General features: G+C 46.2%; 1 protein-coding gene across 8 annotated transcripts in view; it reads left to right on the forward strand.

Moving 5' to 3' along the window:
- PPARA (peroxisome proliferator activated receptor alpha) overlaps positions 1–26569 on the forward strand; it is a 652237-nt gene that overhangs the window by 416508 nt on the left and 209160 nt on the right. For all 8 annotated transcript variants that reach the window (XM_030213762.1, XM_030213761.1, XM_030213757.1 and 5 more), the window contains 2 exons: positions 7728–7888; positions 19846–19984. In XM_030213762.1, the coding sequence (XP_030069622.1) occupies positions 7728–7888; positions 19846–19984 (300 nt within the window). The remainder of the gene's footprint in view (positions 1–7727; positions 7889–19845; positions 19985–26569) is intronic.

A 26569-nucleotide genomic window follows, 5' to 3' on the forward strand; every position in this document is an offset into this window, starting at 1 on the left:
AGTACGTGATGTCAATTCAGGAGATGGATACAGAGAGCAGGAATGCCTCAGCCATGCAGTCAGCTTCAGAATGTTGGAGGTGCGTTTTATTATATAGGATAACTCTTCTTGGATTTAGCTTAGCCTTTCTTAGTAGTTCAAGGTGAGTTATGTTCAGGTACAATAGGTATTCTGTCTCCAGAGGGCTTGCAGTCTTCTTCTCTACTCGGGCCTTTTAGGCTTACAAAGCACAGCATTCCAGTTTCCCTGAGACTTTTGCACAGACAGTGAAGGAGAGAGGCAACAAGAAGGAGCAGGGCTGTTTTTTAATGCAGGCTGTATTAGTCAAACTACAATGTTTGTGTTCATTTGCAAATTTATTCTGTGGTCAGATGTGATCTGCCTTTTAAATAGGTAATGCAGAGGTCACGTGATGCTGAGGGAGCAGTAGCCACACTTTCGCACTGCTCCGGGATCCCTGCCCGATTCCCGCCCGATACTGCCTACAAATAGCCCCGAAATCGACTGACCTGGTCCACTATAGCTGGCTGAGAGTGCATGGACCAATATCTGGTGTCCATGTCGCCGGGAACATCACGTAAAAGCGCAAAGCCAGAGAAAGAAAAAACGGCTGGCGCTACCGGCGAATCCAAGATGGCGCCCGGAACGCCGAGAAACGAAGCAGAGTTTTAGGCCCGCCAATTGTCACAGCTGGTAGCGGCGGTAGAAACGGCGCTGGAACCCAGGTTCACGTCGCTGAATGACCGCCTGGGAAAGGTGGATGGGCTGATGGCAACGCTAGTGAGCCGCGCAACGGAGGTGGAAACGAGGGTGTCCGCACTAGAGGACACATGGCAGCAGTATGACCCGGAGCTGAAGAGCCTTAAAGAAAAGCTGAACCAGCAGGCGGAGAAGCTGGATGAGCTAGAAAACCGGGCTAGACGGAGTAATCTCCAGTTAGTGGAGTTGCCAGAAACTATCCCGGAGAAAAATTTGAGCACAGTTTTGGAGGAATGGCTCGTGAAAGAATTTGCCTTGTCAGACAGCCGTGGGCCGCTCTGTTTAGAGAGAGTGCACAGGATCGGGAGACAGCACCAGAACAACCAGTGCCCCAGAGTCGTCATCATAAAAGTACTGAACTATATTCATAAAGAAGAAATCCTTAGGGGATATCGCTTAAAAAGGGAATCCCTGACATATGCTGGAGTACAAATACGAATCTTTCAGGATTATTCAACCAGCTTGCAAAAGAGGAGACGGAAGTTTCATCCAGTCTGCACCTCGCTAGTGGAAAGAAATCAGCGCTTTATGTTGCTGTATCCAGCTACTCTAAAGATCCAACATGAGGGGAAATGGATCCCTTTTGTATCAGACCAAGCAGCCATGCAGTTTATTAATAGAGAACTGAACACAACTGGGACACCTACTTGAAAGAAAGCATTGGACTGGTGGGTCAGTCGGACATGAAAGAAATTATATAATTGCAGAACGCAGGGGCAAGTATGCAATGTTTTGTAAGTTTGTGTTCAGGAAAATTTTATTTGGTTAAAAAGTGCGGTTGATGGGTGGGGGGTGGGGTGGGGATCGCAGCATGTTGTGACTCAGGTATCATGGGAGTTTCTCAGTTGTGGGTTAATGAAGGGGGAGAGGAAGTAGGGGGGAGGGGGTGGGTGGGCTGGTAAAGAGGGGTTTATTTGGGGAGCATGGGGGACGAGAGTGTTGCACAGGAACTTGAACTTGGGGGAAGGGGAAACTATGCACTATGTGGAGTGGTCAGGAGGGGATGGCTCCGGGGTGGGGGCTTTGCACCCAGGGGCCTTAACATCACCATTGAATTTGAAGGAAGCTGAGATGGAGTCCTGGGACCCGGATTAGATGCATTCGACTAGATTAATATCGTGGAATGTGGCTGGGATTGGATCGCCAATAAAAAGAGCAAAAAGTTTAACAGTCTTGCAGCGTCACAAAGCCTCCATAGCATGTTTACAGGAGACAACATTGTCTGAGGAGGAAAGTCAAAAGCTCAAGCAAAGGTGGGTGGGGGAATGTTTTTTCTCACCAGCACAGGGGCGAAGAGGGGGAGTGGCAATCCTGATCCACAAATCTCTACAATGTAAGGCCCAGTTAGTAGCCCGGGATGCACAGGGGAGATATATACTTTTACACTTGAACATAATGGGACAAGAAGTATTCTTGCTTAATATTTATAGACCAAATGTACACGATCATACATTTTTTCAGCACATAATTCATCTGGGTCTCCAACACACAACTGCCCCCTGGCTCTTAGTGGGCGATTTCAACCAGGTGATGGATGGGCAGTTAGATCGGTCGGCACCTTCAGCGGGGATGGCATTGGGTAGGGGTAAGGGCATACAATACCTGTGCAGGGCGCTGAACTTAGTCGACCCATGGCGCTTGGTCAATCCCACTGCCCGCGATTATACTCACCTCTTCTGAGCGCACGGCACGTGGTCTAGATTAGACTATATTTTAGCTGAGGGTACACTTTTCCCACAGATCGTGAAAGCAGAGGTGGGGGCCAATGGAGATTTCAGATCACGCTATGATATGGGTGGATATGGAGCTAGGAGCGGGTAGACTTAGAGGACATCAGTGGAAATTTCCATCTCATCTAGCAGGGGATGTACACTTTCAAGAACATCTTAGACAGAAATGGCAGTTGTTTGCGGACACCAATGTACAGCATGAGGATGATACCCTTCTCTATTGGGAAACGTCAAAAGCAGTTATGAGGGGGGAGGTCATCTCCTATATGTGTGCCCGGGCAAAGAGGTTAGCACAGGGTATTGTCCAGCTGGAGCATAAATTCCAGGCAGCAAAACGTAAACATTTAGCGGCCCCCTCACCTAGGAGTAGGGAAGAGATGGTGTCGTCGCTCGCGGCACTGAATTCTCTTATCCATGAGCGTACTAAAAAACAACTGTTTCATCGATCATTCACCTTCCATAAATTCGGCAATAAATCAGGGAAATTGCTGGCAAGAGTAGTAAGGAATTGGGGGGGGGCTAATAGGTTCGTCCCATCTTTGATAAAGCCAGATGGTTCGCGTGAAGCCCGGCCTGAGGGGATAGTACAGATTCTACATGATTTTTATGCATCCCTTATAGCAACCCAGGCGAGCGGAGTGGACCCGCTTTGGTAGACTATTTAGAAGATTCGGGTATCCCACAATTAACCGCGGAGGTAATAGATCAGTTGAACTCCCCTTTGAGAGCTAAGGAAATTCAGAAAGTGGTCAAAGCGTTGAAAAGGGGTACGGCCCCGGGTCCCGATGGGTACAAGACAGAATACTATCAGTGCATGTTGCCACAACTATGTGGCACCCTAGTTTCCTTTTTTGACGCCTCAGTGGAGGGAGGTAGGTTTCCGCGGAACTCCAACGAGGCATGGATCACACTGATACCGAAACCGGGGAAAGACCCAGAACGTCCGGAGTCATACAGACCGATCTCTCTCCTTAACGTGGATCTCAAAATTTTAGCTAGGGTGTTAGCGGAGAGGCTAAGCCCACATATGACCACATTGGTGGGAGAGGGACAGGTGGGATTTGTGAGGGGTAGACATTCCTCTATTAATGTCCGTAAAGTTTGCATGGCTGTGGCCTATAGCCAACTGTCACAAGAACCCTTGCTTTTGGTGAGCCTCGACGCCGAAAAGGCGTTTGACAAAGTACGCTGGGATTACTTGTTTGGAGTTCTCGACTACGTGGGTTTAAGGGGCTGGTTTGCACACGCAATTACGGCCCTGTATTTCCACCCCCAGGCCGCTATATTTGTAAATGGAACTCGTTCCGCCACTTTTCCGATAGCGAGGGGAACAAGGCAGGGGTGTCCACTTTCGCCGTTGTTGTTTTTGCTTTATCTGGAACCTCTATTGTGCACGATTCAAAGAGAACCTGGGATTGCGGGAGTTGAGATGCCCTCCCTATCAGTGAAAACTTTGGCATTCGCAGACGATATTCTGTTGACCTTGACACGCCCCTGCAGGTCGTTGCCGTACCTCCTGGATACTACAGGCGTTCCCAGTGCAGAGATCGATTAGGGAGACATGGGAGGGAGAGTTTCCCCTTACGTGGTCTAAGGGGCCCTTAAAGTATCTGGGAGTACTAATCCCTGCTGATTTATCTGATTTGTATGACGTGAATATTCAACCGCTTCGGCAAAGTACACGACACGCACTGCGGGGTTGGCACTCGCTCCCGTTGTCCCTCATGGGACGAATTGCACTATATAACATGATATTGGTGCCTAAGTGGACTTATGTGCTACAAATAGTGCCGGTGTGCCTGTCACAGAAGGACGACCAGTGGGTAACACGGTTGTTAGCGAGGTTCATATGGCAGGGTAAGAAATCGCGTATGCGAGCGTCTCAGCTCTTTTTACCGAGATTGGGGGGGGGGGGGGGGGGGGTTGGGGCTGCTGAGTATCAGACTCCTTTCGATTGCCAGTAACATGCGTCACCTCACGGATTGGTTCCGGGGATCATCTTACTTCTCATGTACTGGGGCTGAGACGAAGCTGTTTGCCCTGGAGCACTTTAGTGCCTGGTTGTACGCGGCGCCGGGGAAACTGCGGACACCTCCGGCTTTTGCACCAATACTTATGCCTCTGAGGAAAGCTTGGAGGTGGGCCTGTAAGGTTTATGGATTATCCTCGGAATCCTCTCCGCTGCTGCCAGTCCAGGGTAACAGAGACTTCATGCCGGGTACCACTTCGGCGGATTTTGCCATGTGGGGCACAAAAAACTTACAGTATTTATACCAGCTATATAATGAGGATGGCACACTAAAATCTCAGGTGGAACTGCAGTTGGAGTATGAGGTTAAGGGACTAAATTTCTTTTCTATGTTCCAGCTGCGCCATTATCTGAGATCCCTGCCGGCCCTCACTATGACAGCGCAGGTGTGGGAACAATTAGTTACCATATTGGGGTTGGACGCACAATTAAGGGTCCCTCTCAAATACTATCATGCTTCCCTGCGGGAACATCTGGGTGAGGTGGAATATGGTAAATTAACCAGTTGCTGGAATAAAGAGCTAGCGACAAACCTCCAGATGGAAACGGTAAAGGTTTGTCTCTTGGGAACCCAAAGACTGACGGAGAATGTGACGTTGCAAGAAACACATTATAAATTTTTGATGAGGATGTACATTTCACCTCATAGAGCATATAGGGCATCAATGGGGACGGAGGATAGGTGTAAGAAGTGCGCCCAATCCCCAGCTGACCTAGGACATATGTTTTGGAGGTGCCCGAGGATCCTTGGGTTTTGGCGCCAGGTCTGTCAGCATGTGTCTGGGCTCTGGGGGGCTGTTTGGAAACCAACTCCATCTCAGCTATTTGAGGTGTTCAGTGTCCCCCCATTTGCTCCTCGGGGCCTTAGATGCTTTTTGAAAAAAACAATCCTGGTTGGAAAGAAATCGATTCTTCAACAGTGGATAACCGGTGACCCGCCTACACTGCAACACTGGCGATCTAATATGATACACCTCGGCGCTTTGGAGCGTAGGGGAATAGAAGACCTATCCTCGCCACAAGGAGACAGGCTTTGCCAAGTCTGGTCCCCCTTCTGGGACTCATTGACTGCAGTAGCGCGTAGTAGAATTTTGAATTCTTAAGTGCGACATAGAGGGGAGGGGATTTGGGGGGTGTGGGGGGAGTTGAGTTGTTCAAGGGGATGGGGGGGAAGGCGGGAGGGGGGAAAAAGTAAAAATGTATTTGCACTGAGTTGTATTCTACCATCATGAGATGACTTTAGTGGTGTATGGAGCGTTTCTCCAAGGACAGCATTGTGTTTGTTTATTATTGCACCAATAAAAATATTTAAATATAAATAGGTAATGCACACTTAACAAGTTCATCTCCCACCTTTTAGGTCTGTGAACTCCAGCACCCTTGAATGCTCCTATAATTTGCTTGTTGTAATTTCCACCTCCTTCACACTCCATAGCTGGAGTTGTAAAGTTCTCTAGTGATTATTTAACTCTCCTCTACTTCTGCCAAATTTACTTACCACACTCAACTGTTCTTAAATTTCCTGTTCCTGCTGTAGTCTAGACTGCAGCTGCTTTTAAACTCTGCTTCAATGACAGCAGTTTGATTTGCCCAAATAAATCTAAGTGAAAATATCTCCATTGGTGTTCCCCAAACTGCTTTGCTATCTCTCGTTTCCTCCTCATGAGCTAACTCACTGAAATCTCTTTATTTTATGTTGGAATTTGGAAACCTCCACCCTCCAAGTTCTTGTTCTTGTAGTCTAGTCTCCATTTTCAAGCCCTTTCTCTTGTAGTCTAGCTTCCTTTTTTTTGTACTCTGAAGGTCCTCCCAGATTCCTTCCTTTGCTTGGTGTCTTCTTTGTTTATGCACGATATATATACCCTATGACAGCTCATCAATGGTATTGTAGTTCTAATGGTCATCTACACTGTAGGAAAAATTGTTTCTCAACTACATTTTCGTATGATTCTTGATACTATAGAGCAAGTCAGTTTTTTGGATCCAGAGGAAATACATGGTGCAGTAACTCACCATTCTCAGATGTTGAAAGTAAATAAGGGAGAGACAATCCAGCATAGTGAGGAAGAAAGACCCCAAAACAATAGGGTCTGATTTCTGTGGTGGCCACTGGATATCTTTAACTGGACAATCAGTGAGATATCTAGATATATTTCTGCTTCTGAATCTAGGTATCTTTAAGCACCATAAATCTTAGACTTCCTGTAATCAGTAACTAAGATGTCTGGATAGCAGCTGAATATTCCTGCTGCCAGGCAGACTTTGTTTGGTATGTTCCAGGACTAGCCCTGGCCCATCCTTTTTCCAGATAACTTTTGGCCAAACATCTTGATGTCCAGCCAAAATTTATTTGTTTATTGGGCCAATATATTTGAAGTCCTGCCTAGCTCATTCCAGGATGCACTGGGCAGGGCTGGGTGCTGCCATTTTCAGGGCAGCGCTGGAAGAGGAGGGAATGTACTACTCCCTCCTCTAACAAAGGTACTGGTGGGCAGGGAAGAGGGCCGCTAGACCACCAGGTTGGGGGGACTTCGTTTGCGGCCCACTGGGCCACCAGGCTTTTTTTTTAGGGATATGATGGATTAGGGGGCTGGAGATCCACAGGACCTCCAGCCCCCGTGTCGCTGGCTTGGGGTGGGGGTTCGGTGGGGGCACTGGGTCACCAGAGCCTTGCTGTTTGGGTTCTGGTGGTCCCACAGACCTACCCTTGTGTTTGACACGTCTGGGCTTTTGACAGCCCGGACCTGTCAAACAAGTGCACAGTCTCAGACACAATCCTCCCGCACTTTATCCTATGATCCGAAATAATAGTGTGCAGAAATTTGCATACTATTATCTCTGATCATAGAGGTAATAAAGCCCCGCACTGTTCCAAAGCTATTTTTAGAACGCTGTTTGGAACATCGCGGGGCTTTCAATCATCTGGGCATGAATCTTAAATATATGATATAACTAGGGGACTTTTGTTTTTCACTGAATCTCTTAAACATCTGATAAAACCCTTCCTTATTGCCTTGAATTCTCTCCCCCCCCCCCCTTCCCCACCATGCTTTGTCATGCATACAGTTTGCAAGTATTGAATTCACATGACATTTGTAGTTGATAGTAGCAAGTATTAGCAATGTGCCTTTGCTGCTGTTTGTGCAATCACAAGTTGTCTCACCTCTACATAAGATAATCAACATTATTTGGCTTATTTTCTGTTTTAGACACTCTTTCACCTGCATCAAGCCCTTCATCTGGTAATTGCCCTGCAGTTCCAGGCAGCTTAGATGAACCTCTCAGAGGGACTTTAAACCTTGAATGTAGAGTGTGTGGAGATAAAGCCTCTGGCTACCATTATGGAGTCCATGCTTGTGAAGGTTGTAAGGTATTGTGTAATAGTTTCCTAAATTCTATTCTGTGCCTTACAAGGTTATATATATTTTTTTCAAACAGAGGATTTGTCCAATTGTGAGGAAGAAAGTACAGGTCAGAATAACAAGGTTTCATTGTAATTTTCAAAATAGTGATTTGGGAGCTATTTTCAAACTGTCCATCTATGTATGAAGTCTGTGCTTCTGTACTCAAGGAATTTGGAGGTAATTTTACAAGGAAAAACACCCTTATAGTTCCCCTGTGAAAATAGCCATGAATGCAAAACACCTTTACATTTGTTCTTTATGCAGGTAAGATTTCTGTAGAAAAGAATGTATGGAAATGTATGGGTCCATATTTAAGCTCTGCAGTCAGCTTTTCTTTTAAACGCTGGACCAGTGTTTAAACGTATGCCTGAATATTCGGCACTGGCCAGTATTCAGATACCAACACTGATTATCCAAATAAGTCCACAGAGTGCTGGTCTTATCCAGATAACTGCAATATTCAGCACTTTTACGTGGATAGTCCTTTTCCTGAGCTGTGCTAAAAATAGGCATTAGTGTCCTTACCATACCAGTGTTGAATATTGTCAATATCCAGGTAATTTTAGGCTCCACCCTTCCTTATTTCCATGTGCTAAGGGCATTTGTACTGCATCTGTAAAAATGCCTTTTTTTCTATTTTCTCCATTAACGGCCATGCACTAATGTTGCCATTAAAGGACTCATCACGGCTGGGTTTTCGGCAACAATGCCTGTGCCCTGTGATGATGCAGTATTTTAACCCATTTCTCCAGATTATGTGCAGCAGTATGGCTTGACTGCTTCAAATAGTTCATCATATTTTGTCAGTGACACATTTCTTAGAATTTTGTGACTCCTGACGCAGGTATTGTTGCTGAAACACAGCTGTGTCGAGTCCTTTTATTTCTGTGCCATGGACTTTTGTAGATGAACACAGTATTTATTTATAAAAGACTTGCAATTGGATTGGACCTTTCTCGTTTCATTATTTTCCTCACTTTTCCATGTTATTAATTGCAAGGGGATTTTTTCCTCCTTTTTTGTATTGACCTAATGTTGACATTAGCACATGGCCATTTTTAAAACTTACTGCGGCACCACCTGTTATGTAGGCGATAAAGGCTCCTGCGTTATCAATGTGTTAGCCATTTAGCATGGGGTAATGTAGATGTTCTAACTGGTTAGCACAGAAGCGTCCACACTCCACCCCTCACATGCTCCTTCAAAAAAAATACAAAAAACTGTTTAATGTATTGTTAGCGCATTCACATTCAAAAACTGCTGTGGAACATAGTGACACATTCCATGGTAGCTCATTTTTTTGCTACATTAGGCACACATTTGAACTTAATGCAGCTTAGTAAAAGGACCCCCGCCTCTAGTAATTTAGGATAGTTTTTTTTGCTATCCTAAGTTACTTGGAAAGTTATCCAGATACCAGCACTGAATATTGTTGCTAACCAGGTAATTTAAGGTTCCATCCTTCTGCCTCCCAAACTCCCTCCCCATGTACTGATCTGGCACTGTCTAGATAGTACTAACAGTCTGCAATGATTTTCAGAGGCATTATCTGGATAATGCCTTAAAAAATCCAGGGATGGGGTGTCATGTGATGGTGTGAGAGGGGAAGCTGTGAATTTCTTCTCTCTGGGGCTCCCCCCTCTCCGTTTCCCGCATAACGAGCGAAAAATGACATGCAACCGTCTTAAACCCACGATTACCTCGTGTACATCTGCATGGATTCCTTTGTGACGAAGGAAACCCGGGCCTCTGCGCAGAAAACAACAAAAAAAGTCACCGAGAAACAGCGAGGGTTGGAAGGATCCAAGATGGCGCCCGGCCCTTGCCCGGAACCCCCACCACAATTCCACCCGCTGCAACTCCAGCAAATCAGGGAGGCGGTGAAAGCGGCTTTAAAACCTGAGCTAACAAAGCTCTCGGACCAGATAGCGGGTGTGGAGTCACTGCTGGGGGAAACCATGAGGCGAACGGGAGAACTTGAAGCCCGTGTGTCGGACCTGGAGGATTCAAATGAGAGCAGAGAATCACTATTGAAGGACCTGCAGAAAACCTTACAAGCCCAAGCGAAACATCTAGATGACCTGGAAAACAGGTCTCGTAGATCTAACCTCCGACTGATCGGGATCCCGGAGTCCGTGTCAGACCGCGCTCTACCTATGCAGCTAGAGAACTGGCTAAAATCTGAGTTTGCTCTCTCGGACAGCAGTGGGCCACTGTGCCTAGAGAGAGCACATCGCTTGGGCAGGAGAGTTGAAGGTGGCAACAGGCCGAGAGTAGTCATAATCAAGGTACACAACTTCTTGCACAAGGAAGAAATTCTGAGAGGCGCCCGCTCTAACTGGGACTCGCTGACTTTTGATGGAGCAGCTGTAAAAATCTTCCAAGATTATTCTGCAGCACTGCAGGAGCGCAGGAAAGCGTTTGGACCCCTGTGCGTCATCTGGCGACAAAGAACCAAAGATTTATGCAACTATATCCCGCTCAGCTCAAAGTACTGGAGGAGGGCGGCTGGAAGATGTACCACTCACTGGAGGAGGCCCAGGCCTTGCTGCAGAGCGGGACCTCACCTACCCCTGGACAAAATGGCTGAAAAAAGAACTGCTAAGCCTGAAGCGGGATGTGATGGACTTGGACTGCAAATACATGAAGGTATCTGTCCTGCTGATGTGGGAGATATCCAGTCTGGTATCTAAGTTAAATGTTATGTTATGAAGTTACGTTAGTTCTGTATGGTTTGAAGATTGCAGGAAGAAGTGAGAAATTGGTGTTTGAGAGTGGGGGCAGATGTGTGGATGGAAAGGGAAGATCGGGTGGGTGGGGGAGGGGGACCCCTGCCATTAATAGACCGGTGCTCTCCTAGTAGATGTTACGAAAGGAGAGGTCATGGGTATTCAGGGGGGGAGAATTAAACGGAAAGGGGCTGAGAATGGGGTGGGGGAAGGGCTGGGATTGGGGAAGGAAGGGGAGGGGGGTTAGAGAACAGAGGAGGAATGAATGTAAGGGAATCTTCCATGGGATGTCGGGAAAAGAAATTGGGAAACTCAGGTGGGGCTGGGTGCCTGAGTTTCCTGGACCCCCATATGGTATCTTTAGACATGACACTATTTATGGAGGAGGGGTGCTCGGACTAGATTCATAACATGGAATATAGGGGGCATAACATCCCCTATTAAAAGGGCAAAATTCTTGCAAGCCTTACATAGACACCGTGCTGATGTGGCTTGTATTCAAGAGACGAGATTATCCAGAGAGGAGATACAAAAGTTGAAGCGAACGTGGGTAGGAGAGGTATATGGGGCAGAGGCTGAGGGTAGGAGAAGTGGGGTAGCAATATTAATTCGGAAGGGGCTGGTAGCGAAGGCACAGCTGGTAGGTAAGGACCTGGAGGAGAGATACGTGGTGGTGCGCCTTTGGCTCCATCATGTTGAGTATCTCGTAGTAGCCCTGTACGGGCCTCATGGGTCGCTTCCCCTGCTCTTATTGGGGGATTTCAATTTAGTGGCAGGATTGCTCCTCCCCTAGGAGGGTGACCAGGGGAGGCCCTGAGACTAGGGCTCTATCCCAATTTATGCAGTCACTAGGGGTGGTGGACTCCTGGCGCATTCTACACCCGGAGGAGCGAGAATATATACACCTCTCTAGGGCCCACGGGACTTTTTCCCGCCTGGATTACATCCTGGTGGATAGACGGGTATTCCCCTATGTGAGTACAGTGGAGGTTGGCCCGGAGGAAATTTCAGACCACTCCATGGTATGGATGGATTTGGAAGACCGTGAACTGGGTATGGGTGGCGGAGGGTGGCGGTTTCCCATATATCTGGCCTTGGATCCAGCGTTTAAACAGCATCTGCTGGAAAGTTGGGAGGACTACTCAAGATTTAATGGAGTGCATAGAGATAATCCCCTGTTGTTTTGGCAGGCTGCGAAAGCAGTATTAAGGGGAGCAGTGATAGCATTTACTGTGAAGTGGGAGCGCAGGATTGCAAGGGCAATTTTCAACTTAGAGCATAGATTTGGGAAAGCCAGGCGCCGGTTTGCTGCGGTTCCATCGAGCCACAACCGGGAGCAGATGAAAATAGTCCAAATAGCATTGAACTCCCTTCTTCATGAAAGAGCTACTAGAGCGTTAGCGATTAGGAAGTTTCGATTTCAGAGGTATGGGAATAAATCAGGAGCACTGTTAGCAGGGGTGGTTAAACCTAGGGGTGGCACTAGAGCAATAGTGGCGGTGAAAGACCGGAAAGGGCATATATAGAACGGAAGGGAAGGAGTAAAACAGGTGTTTCATCAGTTTTATAGTGAGCTGTATGAGAAACAGCCTCCTCCACCCCCCGACAGCTGTAGTAGACTATCTGAGGAAAGCTGGGTTGCCGACACTTGCGGCATCGGAGGTGGAGGACCTGAATAGGCCTATCACGGGTAAGGAGCTACAGGATATCATTAGCTCACTACCCACGAATTCAGCTCCAGGCCCGGATGGCCTCCCTAGCGAATTTTATAAAATCCTAAATCCACACATAGTGGGTCCTCTACACTCATACTTTGAAGAGGCAGTATTGCAGGGTCAGTTCCCAGCCTACGCTAACGAGGCACTAATAACACTTTGCTTAAACCAGGGAAGCCCGAAAATCAAGCTGGTTCTTTCAGACCCATTTCTTTAATTAATGTGGATGTGAAGATCTTGGCAAAATTACTGGCAAATAGGCTGCAGGAATATCTACCAAAGCTTATTGGCCAGGAACAGGCAGGGTTCGTACGTAATAGGCACTCAGGAATTAATGTAAGGCGATTGTTAATGGCCCTAGCCCATGTTCAGTGTTCAGGCTGTGAGGCGATGCTGGTCAGCCTGGACGCAGAAAAAGCATTTGATAAGGTGGACTGGGACTACATGTTTGCGGTATTGAGACAAGTGGGGGTGGGGGGCTGGGCCTATGGGGCTATCCAATTGTTATATTCAAATCCTAAAGCAGCTGTATTGGTTAATGGGGCTAAAACTCAGCAATTCCCTATAGAGAGAGGTACGAGGCAAGGCTGCCCCCTGTCCCCGCTTCTCTTTGTGCTCTCTATAGAGCCATTGATTCAGAGTATTCAGCGGGGAGGGGGAGTGGCAGGGGTGACAGTGGGAGAGTAGACGGTAAAGACATTAGCCTTCGCGGATGACTTACTGATAATATCTACATCCCCGAGATCGGCTCTGCCTGCCCTACTCGAGAAAATAGAATGCTTTAGTGATCTCTCGGGGTTTCGAATTAATCGGGAAAAATCAAGAATTATAAGGCTGCAAACTCAGCTTGGTGAGCCCAACCCTGAGGATTTCTCGTTACAGAAAGCGGAGATGGAAATGGAATATTTAGGTGTGTTAATCCCTAGCTCATTAAGTTGTTTATATGAGGTAAATACTCAAAAGTTGCTGAAGGACACAGCAAGGAAACTCGAGAGCTGGCAGGGTCTCCCTATCTCTCTAACAGGGCGCATAGCACTGTATAATATGATGATTATTCCCTGTTAGTCATACATGCTCCAAACCCTACCCCTACACCTCACTAATAGGGATGAGAGATGATTAAATAGCATGCTAAGGAAGTTCTTGTGGAAGGGAAAGAAGCCGAGATTCCCTTTGGAGAAAATGATTGTCCTGAGAGAGTATGGGGGGATGGTGCTGCAGAGTGTGAGACATCTGGTGGTTGCGAGTGCTATGAGACATGTGTCAGACTGGTTCAGAAACGCCACAGATTTTTCAGCCACTGCCATGGAATTGCAGTTGTTTGAGCCTACTCACTTTAGTAGTCACCTCCATGGGAGAGGAGGGGCCTCTCCAGTGCTGAGCCTCTCCAACATCTTACTGCAAGCACAGTGGGCTTGGAACTGGATTTGCCGGTTACATCACTTCTCACCGAGGGCTACCCCACTGCTCCCTATCTGTGGGAACACTGGGTTTCCTCCTGGATTGCTGTACAATGTTTTCAAACAATGGAGTGACCGGGGTATAATCTACTTACATGAGATTTTAACTCGGGAGGGAAAGTTGCAATCATTCCAGAAATTTCAAGATCAAGGGCTGCTTCGCCCCAAAGAGTTTTTGCTTTATTGGCATAGTGCATTATACGAAGAGCCTTACTTGGGAGGCCTTGGCTGAGGATGTGCAAGAGGAACTACCATCGGCCTATTCATTGGGGTCACAACAAACAGTCCCATTGAAGTACCATCTTCGCCATATTAAAGACACAATTGCGGAACCGGATTTTAGTCAATATGAAGAGGCTTGGAGTAGGGACTTGATGGTAGAAATCTCCTCGAGTCTGTTTAAGGAGCATGTGTTGACACTGCACAGAGTGTCTCCTCTGACTGATCATTGGGAACTGCAGTACCGGTTTGCATTCAGGATGCATATGCCACCTCGACGGGTGTTTCATGTGGGAGTTTCCCCAGATGGGGCATGCCCCAAGTGTTATATGGAAGGAGCGACCTTGAGTCACATGTATTGGACTTGCCCAGAGGTGAGGAGGTTTTGGCTAACTCTGACTCAGCAGGTATCAGTCATGTGGAAGACTGGGTGGACCTGCTCTCCACTTCTTTTGTTTGGGAAACCGTGTCTACGAGCTCCACGACCAAAAGGTCTTACAAACTTTGTGCAGCGAGCCACTCTAATTGCCAAAAAGTCTATTTTAACAGATTGGCTTTCGTCAAAGGGCCCATCACTCCAGAACTGGCGAATGCGGATGGTACAGTTGTTGCGAGCTGAGAGACTGATGGTAAGAGAAGGAGGCCCGCGAGAGTTTGATAAATTTTGTGTGAGGTGGGGACCATTTTTGGACTCCATGCCCCCAAGAACCAAGAGCTCCCTCTTGAATATGTGACTGGTTTAAGGAACCCAGGACGATTCCCATTGAATCAAGGAAGGGGAAGGGGGGGTATATGATTATATACCGGCTCGGGGAACCTGGAGGGTTATAAGAGCTTGGACCGTATGGCCGTATAGCCGGTAGCCTGCTATTAAGTGAAACGAATTGTTGGGGGGGTAGGGGGAAAAAATGATAAAAGAGCTGATGATACGGGTTGAAGTCATCTATTGTGGAATATGTTTGGTTAATTGGAATTGAATGTCATTTCACAAATTGTTTAACAAATCTTTTGAATCATCAATAAAAATGATTGAAACATAAAAAATCCAGGGATGGCCCCAGTCAGTGCTTCTACCCAGGCAAGTAGCTTTGACTATTGGGCATAGGCGTAGACTGGGGGGGCGAGGGGGGGCAATGCCCCCCAAATGACGACGAGGCGCCGCCGCGCCATTAGTTAAAAAAAAAACAAAACACATGCACGCACGCGCTCCTCTCCATCCGCTTGGCTTCCCTGCTCTCTCTGTCTGCGTCCCGCCTTCCGCTGACGTCAGAGGAAGGCGGGACGCAGACAGAGAGGGCAGGGAAGCCAAGCGGAGTAGTGGACGGAGAGGAGCGTGTCCGTCTACCCCTCTCTCTTCCTCCCTCCCTCCGCCGCAGGCAGCAGTCTTTTCCAGCGTTCCTGGCAGCGGTAGCGTTGTACACGCTGCCTTCGGCTCTGCCCTGAAGCCTTCTCTTCAAGTTCCTGTTCCCGCATAGGTGGGAACAGGAACTTGAAGAGAAGGCTTCCGGGGCAGACCGAAGGCAGAGTGTACATCGCTACCGCTGCCAGGAACGCGGAAAAAGCTGAAGACTGTTGCCTGCGCCGGAGGGAGGGAGGAAGAGAGGGGATAAACGGAGTCACCATCTTGGACCTCGCGGGGGGGGGGGGGGGAGCAGAGGGAAGATGGATAGTACTGGGAGGGGTGGGGAGCAGAGGGATGGACCAGGAGATGGATGGGATTGGGAGAGGTCAGGCACAGCAGAGGGAAGGAGCAGAAGATGGATGGGACGGAGGGATGGTGAGCAGAGGGAAGGAACAGAAGATAGATGGGACTGGGAGGGGTGGGGAGCAGAGGGAAGGAGCAAGAGATGGATGGGACTGGGAGGGGTGGGGAGCAGAAGGAAGGAGCAAGAGATGGATGGGACTGCGAGGGGTGGGGAGCAGAGGGAAGGAGCAAGAGATGGATGGGACTGCGAGGGGTGGGGAGCAGAGGGAAGGAGCAAGAGATGGATGGGATTGGGAGAGGTCAGGCACAGCAGAGGGAAGGAGCAAGAGATGGATGGGACTGGGAGGGTGGGGAGCAGAGGGAAGCCTACTGGAAAGAAGACACTGCATAAAACAGAAGACACTGGGACCAAAGCGAATAGAAAAACTAAATGATCAGACAACAAAGGTAGATAAAAGTATTTTATTCATAATTTATTAATTGAAATGTGTCAGCTTTTTGAAATGTGCATCTGTGATATTTTGCCTGTAAATTTCAATTCCTTCCTCCACATTAGCATATTCATTTGCATATGTATATATGCAAATGATATGCTAATATGCTCCGCCCATTCTTTGCCCCCCCCCCCCCCCCAATGAAACAGTCAAACTACGCCTATGCTATTGGGTTACTAGAGAATGGAGTCCGCACACATTATATTCTGATCCCTCACAAAACACACCCTCAAATGCTTCCCTCTCAGTTCAGTTAAAAGTATGCACAATGGGAAACCCTGCACATATTTCTAGCTGGACTGAGTGAGGACAGTTTTCATATGTCTGGCTTATCATTGTAAATGATTTAAAAATCACCCTCCACCATCCAGAAGCACCTTTATTCAGGGAGCCATTTATAGTTAATCTTGTAAGACTATATAAATGGAAATGTGTGTCCCCTCTTTTAAGGAAATAGGGGCAGGCATTTGCATTCACTCACTTCTTTTACATCAAAACCTTTATTCCTGTATTGTATTGATAGATGAAGATAATTTTGAAAAATAGGCACTAATAGTTTTAAAAGTGGATGTTTGGTCTTTTGGTACTTACTATGTATTTAAGAAAAACTAAGTATGTATTGGTATATATTTTTAGCAGGAAAACATTGGAACAATCCTGAGCTATATATAGACCAACAGATGGCTAGTCTCATCAGTGGAACTAGAATTTCACTTTTGGCATCATGGAGCTAACATTTATATATCTTCTATGACTTTTGGTTAAGATAAAACACAAAAATCTGTGTCCTGAGGTTCCCTTTTGGCCTTTCTGTAATATGGGGGCTAACACTCTGCTACTGACGCCGCTGAAGGCATGAAGTGGTTTAAACCCTGAGCAAACCTGTATAGCAAGGTATTCTGCTGCTGGGATTGAGTGAAGCTACTATAGAAGTTGTGCTCATTGCTTCAAGGTGACACCTGGGTGGCTGAATTCAGGGCCCACAATTGCAGGGTTTTAAAAGAAGCCCTGGTGATGATCCGGGGGCTGTTTACAGTGACCAGAATAGGTGCATGGGGGGAGGGGGAGAAGTATAAGATAGAGAGTAAATCCCTGGCAATTGCAAATGAAGGCTTTTGTTGCTAGATCCCGACCCTTGTTCCGATTGAGCTAGAAACGAAGAGGCGCAGGAGGAAGCTGTGGGGTCCCAAAACTCCCCTAAAACTGTTGATAGATTTGAGTTTTATATTACCTTTGATTGCTTTGCTGTTTCTGTTTCTGTATGATATGTTGATTTCTAAGAACACTATGGTGCTCATTTTCAAAGTAGATGGACTTCTCAAAATGGCCAAAGAAATGTTCGTGTGCTGAAAACGCCCAAATCATGATTTTCGAAAAGCAGAATTTGTATGTTTTACACTGTAGTTTGTCCAAATAGCAAGGGGGCGTGTTAGAGGCATGTAGTGGGTGGGATTAGGAGGGCCTAAAATTAGGTCATCTTTCAGTGATAATGGAACAGGCAGAAACGTCCAAGGCAAAAAAGGACATTTTTATATATAGACCTGTTTCAGTCACATCCAGGGTACAAAAGATGCCTTGATTGAGCAGCTAATTCTTGGAGGGATGAAGGCATGACTCCTCCTTAATCTCCCAGTGGTTAGTGGCCCTCCCACCCTCCTAAGAAGTGAAAGTGACAGTGGATACCAAGCTCTTTGACAACTTCAGGTATTATGACCATTACTAATAGAGTAGTAAGTAAATGTAAGGAGTAGCCTTGTGGTCAGTGCAGTGGGCTTTGAACAATGAGATCATGGTGTAGCTCCCACTTTAACTTTATTTCTGTACAAATACACGAGCTCTCCTGGAACTTAGAAATACCAATTGTACCTGAATTTATAAGACACCTGCAAGTGTGATGGCTGGAGGCTCACAATAACATATAAATGAATTAAGTTAGGATTTGTACCTGGGTCCCATTGTTTAAAGTCCACTACACTCACCACTAGGCTGCACCTCTGTTCTGCAGGGTCTTCTGTGTGACCATTTTTGTAGAAAAAATGCCAGACATATGTTTTTGTGCCTGTTTTTTTTGGTGTTCATATTTTGGACTGTTTATTTTTGACGTTTTCTGTGCAAGAATGTCATTCTCACATATTTTCAAACAGGAAATCCCAACATTTTTCTTGTTTAAAAATGGCTGTGAGGTGGACGTTGTTTTGGGCATTATGAGCAAGACGTCCCAATTTTGACTTGGACATTCTTTCAGAACTGCCTCCCCACTTGTGAATTTAAATATAACACTCTATAAGATGTCATACAATTTATTTCTAGAAAGGCTTTATGAAAACCAGCTTCCCATTTTGTTTTCAGAAGCTTTGTGAATAGAAGTTGCAACCAGCTTATGACTGGCTGCCCCCCACAAACTACTGCCATTTGATGGTGCTTGACTCGTTAGGTTTCTGTTGCTGTTGGAGATTTGTTTGAGTATTTATTTTCAAGTATCTTTGTTCATTGCAAGTGTTTGTTCCCCACTTTTGTGCAAGCTTACCCCCAAATTCTATAAATGGCGCTGAAAATTGCGGGTACAAATTTGGGTGTCCGCCCAATTTGCGTGTGTAATGTAATTGAATAATATGCCAATTAGCACCAATAATTGGCCACTAACAATTATTGGTGCAAATTGGCAGCAATTTGCATTTCTGTGTGAATCTACCTAGTCAATATTCTATAAAGATACATGTGTATATTTTTAAGCCCAGATCTAAAAAGGGGGCATGGCCATGGAAGGAGCATGGTCAGGGGCATTCCTAGAATTTGTGTACATTGTTGTAGAATACATCAGATCTGCACCTAATTTGGGCGTGAAGACTTGCACCAAGTTTCACTTGGTTTAAATCCTCGCACCCAAAATTGGGCACGAATCCCAGTTCTAAGCACTATTCTATAAATGGCGCCCAACTCAGAGCACTGTTTATAGAATAGCGCTTAGTGATCATTATTTTTTTCCAGCACTCAAATTTGGGTGCCACTTACTGAATTTAGCCCTTTCTATATAGTTGTTAAAGAGAGTGCTTCAGTTTAAGAACTGAGCAAAGCCAGCATTAGCTTGAGCAAGGTGAGATGCATTCTACTACATGCAAGATTTTATCCATCCACATTTTGCTTGCTACTTTGATACACAAGAGGAGAAGCGGAATTTGGGCGAAGCTGACTTGCAATTTACATGTGAACATTTACACCTTCTCTTGTGGAGGAGTAGCCTAGTGGTTAGTGCAGCAGACTTTGATCCTGGGGAACTGGGTTCAATTCCCACTGCAGCTCCGTGTGACTCTGAGCATAACCCTTCATTGCCCCAGGTACAAAATAGTACCTGTATATAATATGTAAACCCCTTTGAATGTAGTTGCAAAAAAAAAAACCCCCCACAGAAAGGCAGTATATCAAGTGCTATTCACTTTCCCCTTTCTTCTGCATAAATATCTGCAGCTTCAATCTGGGTGATTTCTGCCATGTATGCTAGTATTTTAAGACACATAGGTTAGAAATAGGTGCCTTGTTGCCCTCTCAACCTAGGTGACCTGTTATAAAATTGCCATCTCAGTGTGCTAAACTTCTTCTACAGGGCTTTTTCAGAAGAACAATTCGACTGAAGCTGGCATACGATACATGTGAGCGTAAATGTAAAATTCAGAAAAAGAATCGGAACAAGTGCCAGTATTGCCGTTTCCAGAAGTGCCTTTCTGTTGGAATGTCACACAATGGTAGGTGAGGGTGGCCATGACCTGTTTTTACTTTGTTTCTTTCCATGTTTCCCAGAATAACTTTTTTTTAATGAAATGTCATCCTGCAGAAAGTGACATTTGCTGCCCTTGTACTTCATGTCACTGTAACACAATGGAAAGAGAGAGCATCCTCCTACTTCTTCCTTTCATCAACTGTAGGATGTAGAAGAAGCCAGTGTGAAATTGATTTTATTCTTTCTTTTTCTCTTAAGAAAACAGTTTTGTTTTTTTCAGTCTATATAGCACCTGAGATCATCAAATAATCAAAGATCACAAACAAAAAAATTACACAGATTAAAACTTTTTGCTTAACAAAAACATCATCCAGGGAAGACTCGCATAGCTATTGTTACATAGTACCATAGCTTACATAGTACCATAGCTAGTACCGCTCCTTGTAGGTTACCCCCTCCTCCATGCCTTTTTGAAAGTTGAAAGTCAATTAAGTTTTGCTTTGAGTGGAAATGCCCTATACTTTTATTTTATCCTCTGTTGATGCTACAGATTTATTGATATCCTGGAGTATTCCAAGTCTTCTCTTGTAAGCCATACCAGTTAAGAAGACCCATAAGATCTTCCCCGCTTATAGGATCAATACATCTATGCCTGTAAGAAAGCAAGAAAGCTCTTTATTGTTTTTTTTTATATGCAGTACCGTTAAAAATATAAATAAAGACAGGATGCTAGCCTATGATTTAAGGGAAGGTTTGAAGAGTATCTTTAGAAATGATCATGATCATTCATAGGCGGTCGGTGGCCCAACTGTTTGGGGAGGCTAAAGGGGGTGGGGTTAGGGGTGGGGCTTACATCCATAATTGTCAACACACAGAAAAAAAAAATAAGTACAACATCCCAAATGTGAAAAGTTACAAGCACCACCCTAATTAGTGAGATTGAAGGTTAGCAAGTGAAAGTTTTCTTGCAGTGTATTCGGTATATAATTTTGTCATGGTGAAGAAGAGACTGAGTCCCAAGGAAGGGCTGCTGGTTATTGACAAGAAATGCTTCTATGTGGAGAGGAAGTGACGTCAGCTGAAGAGATGGCAGCTTGATTGTCGAGCTCCACTAACTTTAGGGCAAAAGTGAGACATCCCTCGCGTCACACTGAAGAAAATATCCTCTATCGCAAGCGAAAGTGCTCCGGAGGTATGGCCGCAAAGAAAAAGCTGGTGAAATTCAAGTTTGCATCGGCAGCTCCGAGCGCTAGTAAGGGAGCAGTGCTCCAATCACGAGGAGCCAAGATGGCGACCGAGGAAAGTGAATCGGACCCGGACCCCGAGGAACAGATGGAGAACGAAGATGAGATCAGCAAAAGCGACTTTATCCAGTGGTTCAAAGATGTGAAAACGGAAATGGTGACAACTAGACGCAGCATACAAACTGCTGTAGCAGAGCTGTGTGAAGAAGTTAAGGAGATTGGAAACCGGCTAGGAGAGAACGAAGAGAAAATAGAGGCAATCTTGATAGAGGTGCGAGATCTCCAGGGAGCTCTAAAAGTCGAGCAACAGGCAAGGGCAGATATGGACGCAATGATGGAAGATCTAGAGAACCAGACAAGAAGGTGCAACTTGCGATTCCGTGGCATCCCTGAGGAGGATCAATATAAAGACTCAGAGAAGGTGGTGAAAGAAATCTGTGCCTTTCTGCTAAAGCAGGAATCTAATGCAGGGGAAAGTGAGGAGAGTGAGCCAGTCGAATTGGAACGGGCGCACAGAAGCCTGGGCTCACCCAGGAATGGGCTGCCCAGGGACATAGTGGCTTGCTTCCTCCGATTCCCAGTCAAAGAGAAGGTGTGGAGAAGGGCGCGAGAAATGGGTGATAATACTTGGAAGACAGTCAAAGTCCGGAATTTTCAGGACAGCCAGGAAAACGTTACAGCGCAGAAGAGACTTTAAGGATATAACTAACTATCTACAAAAGTCTGGATTACGCTATCGGTGGCTGTTCCCGTTTGGGCTGCAAGTAACGGTGGGAAACATCACCCGACGTCTTCAAACACCTCAAGGAGCGTGGAAAATTCTAAAAGAGATGGGATGCACAGATATCCCGAGAATGGAGGAGACGAGACAACAATCTCAGCGCAGCTCCGAGAGAAAAGGGCAGACTGGATGGCAGCTGGTTGAAGGAAGGAAAAATCGTCTCTCGCCGCGAGGTGAGAGGGAAGCAGCAAGTAATGAAGATGGCACCTGAATTTAAACTGGACTAAGTGTGTACTTAACATAAGTTTCTCATTGAAGGTAGTAGGTGTAATAGATGGGGTGGTAGAGGGGTTGAATATGGATATTGACATAAGGGGAAATGAAGGTAAAAGTTGAAGGAGGGGGGATGCAATATACACATTATGCTCATGTACAGGGGACATATGCCAGAATTGATGCAATTTGGGGTAGCCGGAATGTATGGGGAGAAATAAAAGCAGCAGAGATTGAGAATATACATGCCTCTGATCACGCTGCGGTATGGATCACTCTAGAAGGGTTGGAGCAGCAAGGGAAGGGGCAAGTTTGGAGACTTAATGAATCCCTATTAGATGGAGAGAGAGATTGTCAAGATATCAGAAGATCCATTACGGACTATTTGGAACTAAATGACACCGGGGAAGTATCGGAGGGTATATTATGGGACGCCCTGAAAGCTGTAGTGAGGGGGGTATTAATTAAGAAAGGGGCGTATAAGAAGAAGTTGAGGATAGCGCGGGAACTGGAAGTCCATAGGCAACTGACAAGACTGGAAGCATTGCATCAAAGGGAGGGGGGATCACAACAACTCCTAGAGCTAAAAAAATGGCGAGCAGAACTACAAATGATCCAGATGAAAACCATGGAATATCATAGGCAATTAATGCAACAGAGATTCTTTGAGTTTAGCAATAAAGCTGGGAACTTGCTAGCTAGGGGTTTGCAGGATAGAAGGGTTAAAAATACGATCAACAAAATTAAGGGCCCCAAAGATTCTCTATTTCACCAAGATGGGGGAATTAGGGAACAATTTATGAATTTTTATAAAACCCTGTATAAAAAAGAATCCACAGCGTCGGTAGAGGAAATTAGGGCTTATACACAGGGATTAGGCCTACAGAGGGTGACTGCTAAACAGAGATGGGAGATTGAGGCCACAATTACGTTGAAGGAAGTGTTAGGGGTTATTAGGGGCTTGAAGGGGGGGAAGTCCCCAGGGCTAGACGGATTCACTGCCAAATATTATAAAATCTTTCAACAAGCGCTAGGACCTCTTCTAGTGCGGTTGGGTAACGCATGCTTTGTGGAGAAAGGCCTCCCGAACAGTATGAGGAAGCAGGGATATCGGTATTGTTGAAACCCGGAAGAGATCCTACGTTATGTGGGTCCTATAGACCGATAGCCCTGCTGAATATAGATGTTAAGATATTAGCCTAAATCATGGCGGATAGGTTAAGTGGGATTTTGCCATCCCTTATCCACGATGATCAATCTGGATTCATCAGACACAGACAGGTAGCAGACAACATTAGAAGAACCCTTAACTTGGTGTGGGGAGCGCAGAGGAGGGGAGATTCCATGACATTGCTAACAGTGGACGCCGAAAAGGCGTTCGATAGGGTTGAATGGGAATATTTATGGGAAGTAATGTTGGAAATGGGATTGGGTAGACCATTTGTAGGGTGGGTGAAAGGGTTATATGAATATCCGAAGGCGAGGATCAAGGTTAATGGGGGGTGGTTGACTCCATTTAGCATCCAACGGGGGGCGAAGCAGGGGTGTCCTTTATCCCCTTTACTGTTTGCCATTTCAATTGAACCCTTGGCCCAGCGAATTCGGGCTCTAAAGGAAATCAAGGGGGTCCGAATGGGAGGTAGGATACATAAAATAGCATTATTTGCGGACGATTTATTATTTTATATAGGATCCCCACTAGAGACGCTGCCGGTGCTTATAAAAGAATTGAAAGTATTTGGAAATCTGTCTGGATTTAGAGTAAAGTTTGATAAATCTGAACTTATGGGGATAACAGTAAATAATCAGGAGATAGAACAGTTAGGAAGGAGATATACCCTCTGATGGACAGGCAGAAGCTTTCGATATCTGGGCATACATATACCACGAGACCTTAATATATTATATCAGTTGAATTATGTACCACTTACTGCAGCAATTAGAAGAGATTTAAATAAATGGCAGGAGGGATGGCTGTCCTGGTGGGGCCACATAGCGGCGGTTAAGATGAATATACTACCCCGACTGTTATTTTTATTTCAAACGCTACCAATTAGGGTCCCTAAAGGGGAGTTGCAGAAAATGCAGACGGAACTAGGGGAATTTATCTGGGGAGGGCATCCGGCTAGATTGTCCAGGAAAATAATGTGGGGCACGGTGAAACAGGGAGGAAGGGGAGTCCCTAATATCACTTGGTATTACTGGGCAGCACAACTGAGGCAAATTGAAGTATGGAGTAGAGTAGACCTTTCACCGGTGACATGGCTAGAGCAGATATTTGTACAGGAAGGGAGGCTGGATGCACTGCTTTGGGGGTCTATCCCAGAACATACATATAAAACTCTGACCTTAAATCCCTTTATCTCTCATTTATTCATCCTTTGGGGTCGTCTTAAAATGAAACTAAGGGGCTCGCAGAGTAGATCAACTTATGCTTGGCTAACACAAGAACCGGGGTTTCCAGGGGGGAAAGGGAATAAGACAGTGGCCTCTTGGCAGGGCCGTGCCAAGGGTCTCTAGCGCCCCTCTGCAGACTGTCAGTTGGCGCCCCCCCCCCCCCCCCCCCCCGTGTGGCACAAGATGCAAAGGAAATAGGAGCTGAAAGATGGAGTGCATCTTTGTGGGATTGCTGTACAAATAAAGGGTTTACAGCCACTTAGCCTTTCGTGCTTTCATGTTCACGAAATTGGTAATTAAATCTTTGATATCTAACTGGGCACATATATCATTCCCAATAGCAATCATGGCAAGGCTTACAAGCCTTTCTTGCAAAATACTTGATCGCAAATAATTTTTTATGATTTTTAACTGTGAAAATGATCGCTAGCATTGACTCTAAAGTTTAGCAATTTCATTAAAGCAAAATGTATTTTCACATATCACAAACTCTTTACTCTTCCTATCCAAGGAGAATGTTTTATACAGTGGTGTGCTGGTAAATTTTTAACAACAGGATCTCTCCCCGGTCCACCTCGGCACCCCCCCCCCCCCCCCCCGTCCACCACTGCGCACCCCCCCCCCCCCCGTCCATCTCTGCGCCCCCCCGTCCACCTCTGCGCCCCCCAAAATTGCAGAGCTGGCTTAGCCGGTGGGGGGGGGGGGGGGGGGGGGGCAATGCATTACTCTCACCAGGAAAAAAAAAATTAAATGATCCCAGGTTCCAATCTAATTCATGTTTAATGTGGGATAAAATGCCATAAATAAGTAAATAAATATAAACTTTTAATGTTGAGCACCTGATTCTCAAAGGGAACATATTCCAAACACTATAATGAAAATAAAATGATTTTTTCTACCTTTGTTGTCTGGTGACTATTTTTCTGATCACGCTGGCCCAGTATCCGATTCTGCTGCTATCTGTCCTCTTAACTCCGTTTCCAGGGCTTCCTTTCCATTTATTTTTTCCTTTCCTCCTCATTTCTGGTCCTCAGCTTCTGCCTATTTTCTTCATCCATGTGCAGTTTTTCTCCTCTCTTCCTTTTCCCTTATCTCATCTCCTTCCTCACTCTTTCCTCCCCTCCATCCATGTCCAGCATTTATTCTCTCTCCCCTTCTCTCCCCTGCCCTCCATCCACCCATGGCCAGCGACCCTCCTCTCCCCTGCCCTCCATCCACCCATGGCCAGCGACCCTTCTCTCCCCTGCCCTCCATCCACCCATGTCCAGCAGTGACCCTCCTCTCCCCTGCCCTGTATGCACCAGCAGCTCCCTTCTCTCCCCTGCCTCACCCTCCCAACTTGTTCCGCAAATTCGCCTGCTTCCTCCCTCCCTCCCTCCCGATCCGGTCCCTCACCGACCCTACCTTGGCCATCAAATTCTTCAGGGCAGGCAGTGTTGCCTGCCCGCTGCCATCGCTGACTTTTCTCCGCCGCCCGATCGCGCTTCAAAATGGCCGCCAAGACTTACAGAAGTCTCGCAAGGCCGCCTCTGGAAGTCTCGGCGGCCATTTTTAAAGCACAAACAAGCAGCGGGGAAGAGTCAGCGATAGCAGCGGGCAGGCAACACTGCCTGCCCCAAAGAATTCGATGGTCAAGGTAGGATCGGTGAGGGACCAGATCCGGAGGGCGGAGGAAGGGAGAGCCAGCTCGCCCTTTCCAACAACCGGCTCGCAAGTCCGGGCAAAATTTAACAACCAGATCTTGCGAGCTGGAGCGAGCCGGCTCCAGCACACCACTGGTTTTATATAAAAACAAACATTAAAAAAAAGCAATCAGATTTTCACTTACCAGCTCTTAAAACACTAAACAGTCAGCTAAACTTCTTTGAAACTACTGTTGGAACCATCAGCCAATGAAATGGCTTTTAGCTCTAGCTATCTCAGGTTACCTGATAATTATGCACACATCATTGCAGTCATAATGCCCTCCTCTCGG

The sequence above is a fragment of the Microcaecilia unicolor genome, chromosome 9 (genome assembly GCF_901765095.1).
Source record: "Microcaecilia unicolor chromosome 9, aMicUni1.1, whole genome shotgun sequence".
In the NCBI taxonomy this organism is placed as follows: Eukaryota; Metazoa; Chordata; class Amphibia; order Gymnophiona; family Siphonopidae; genus Microcaecilia; species Microcaecilia unicolor.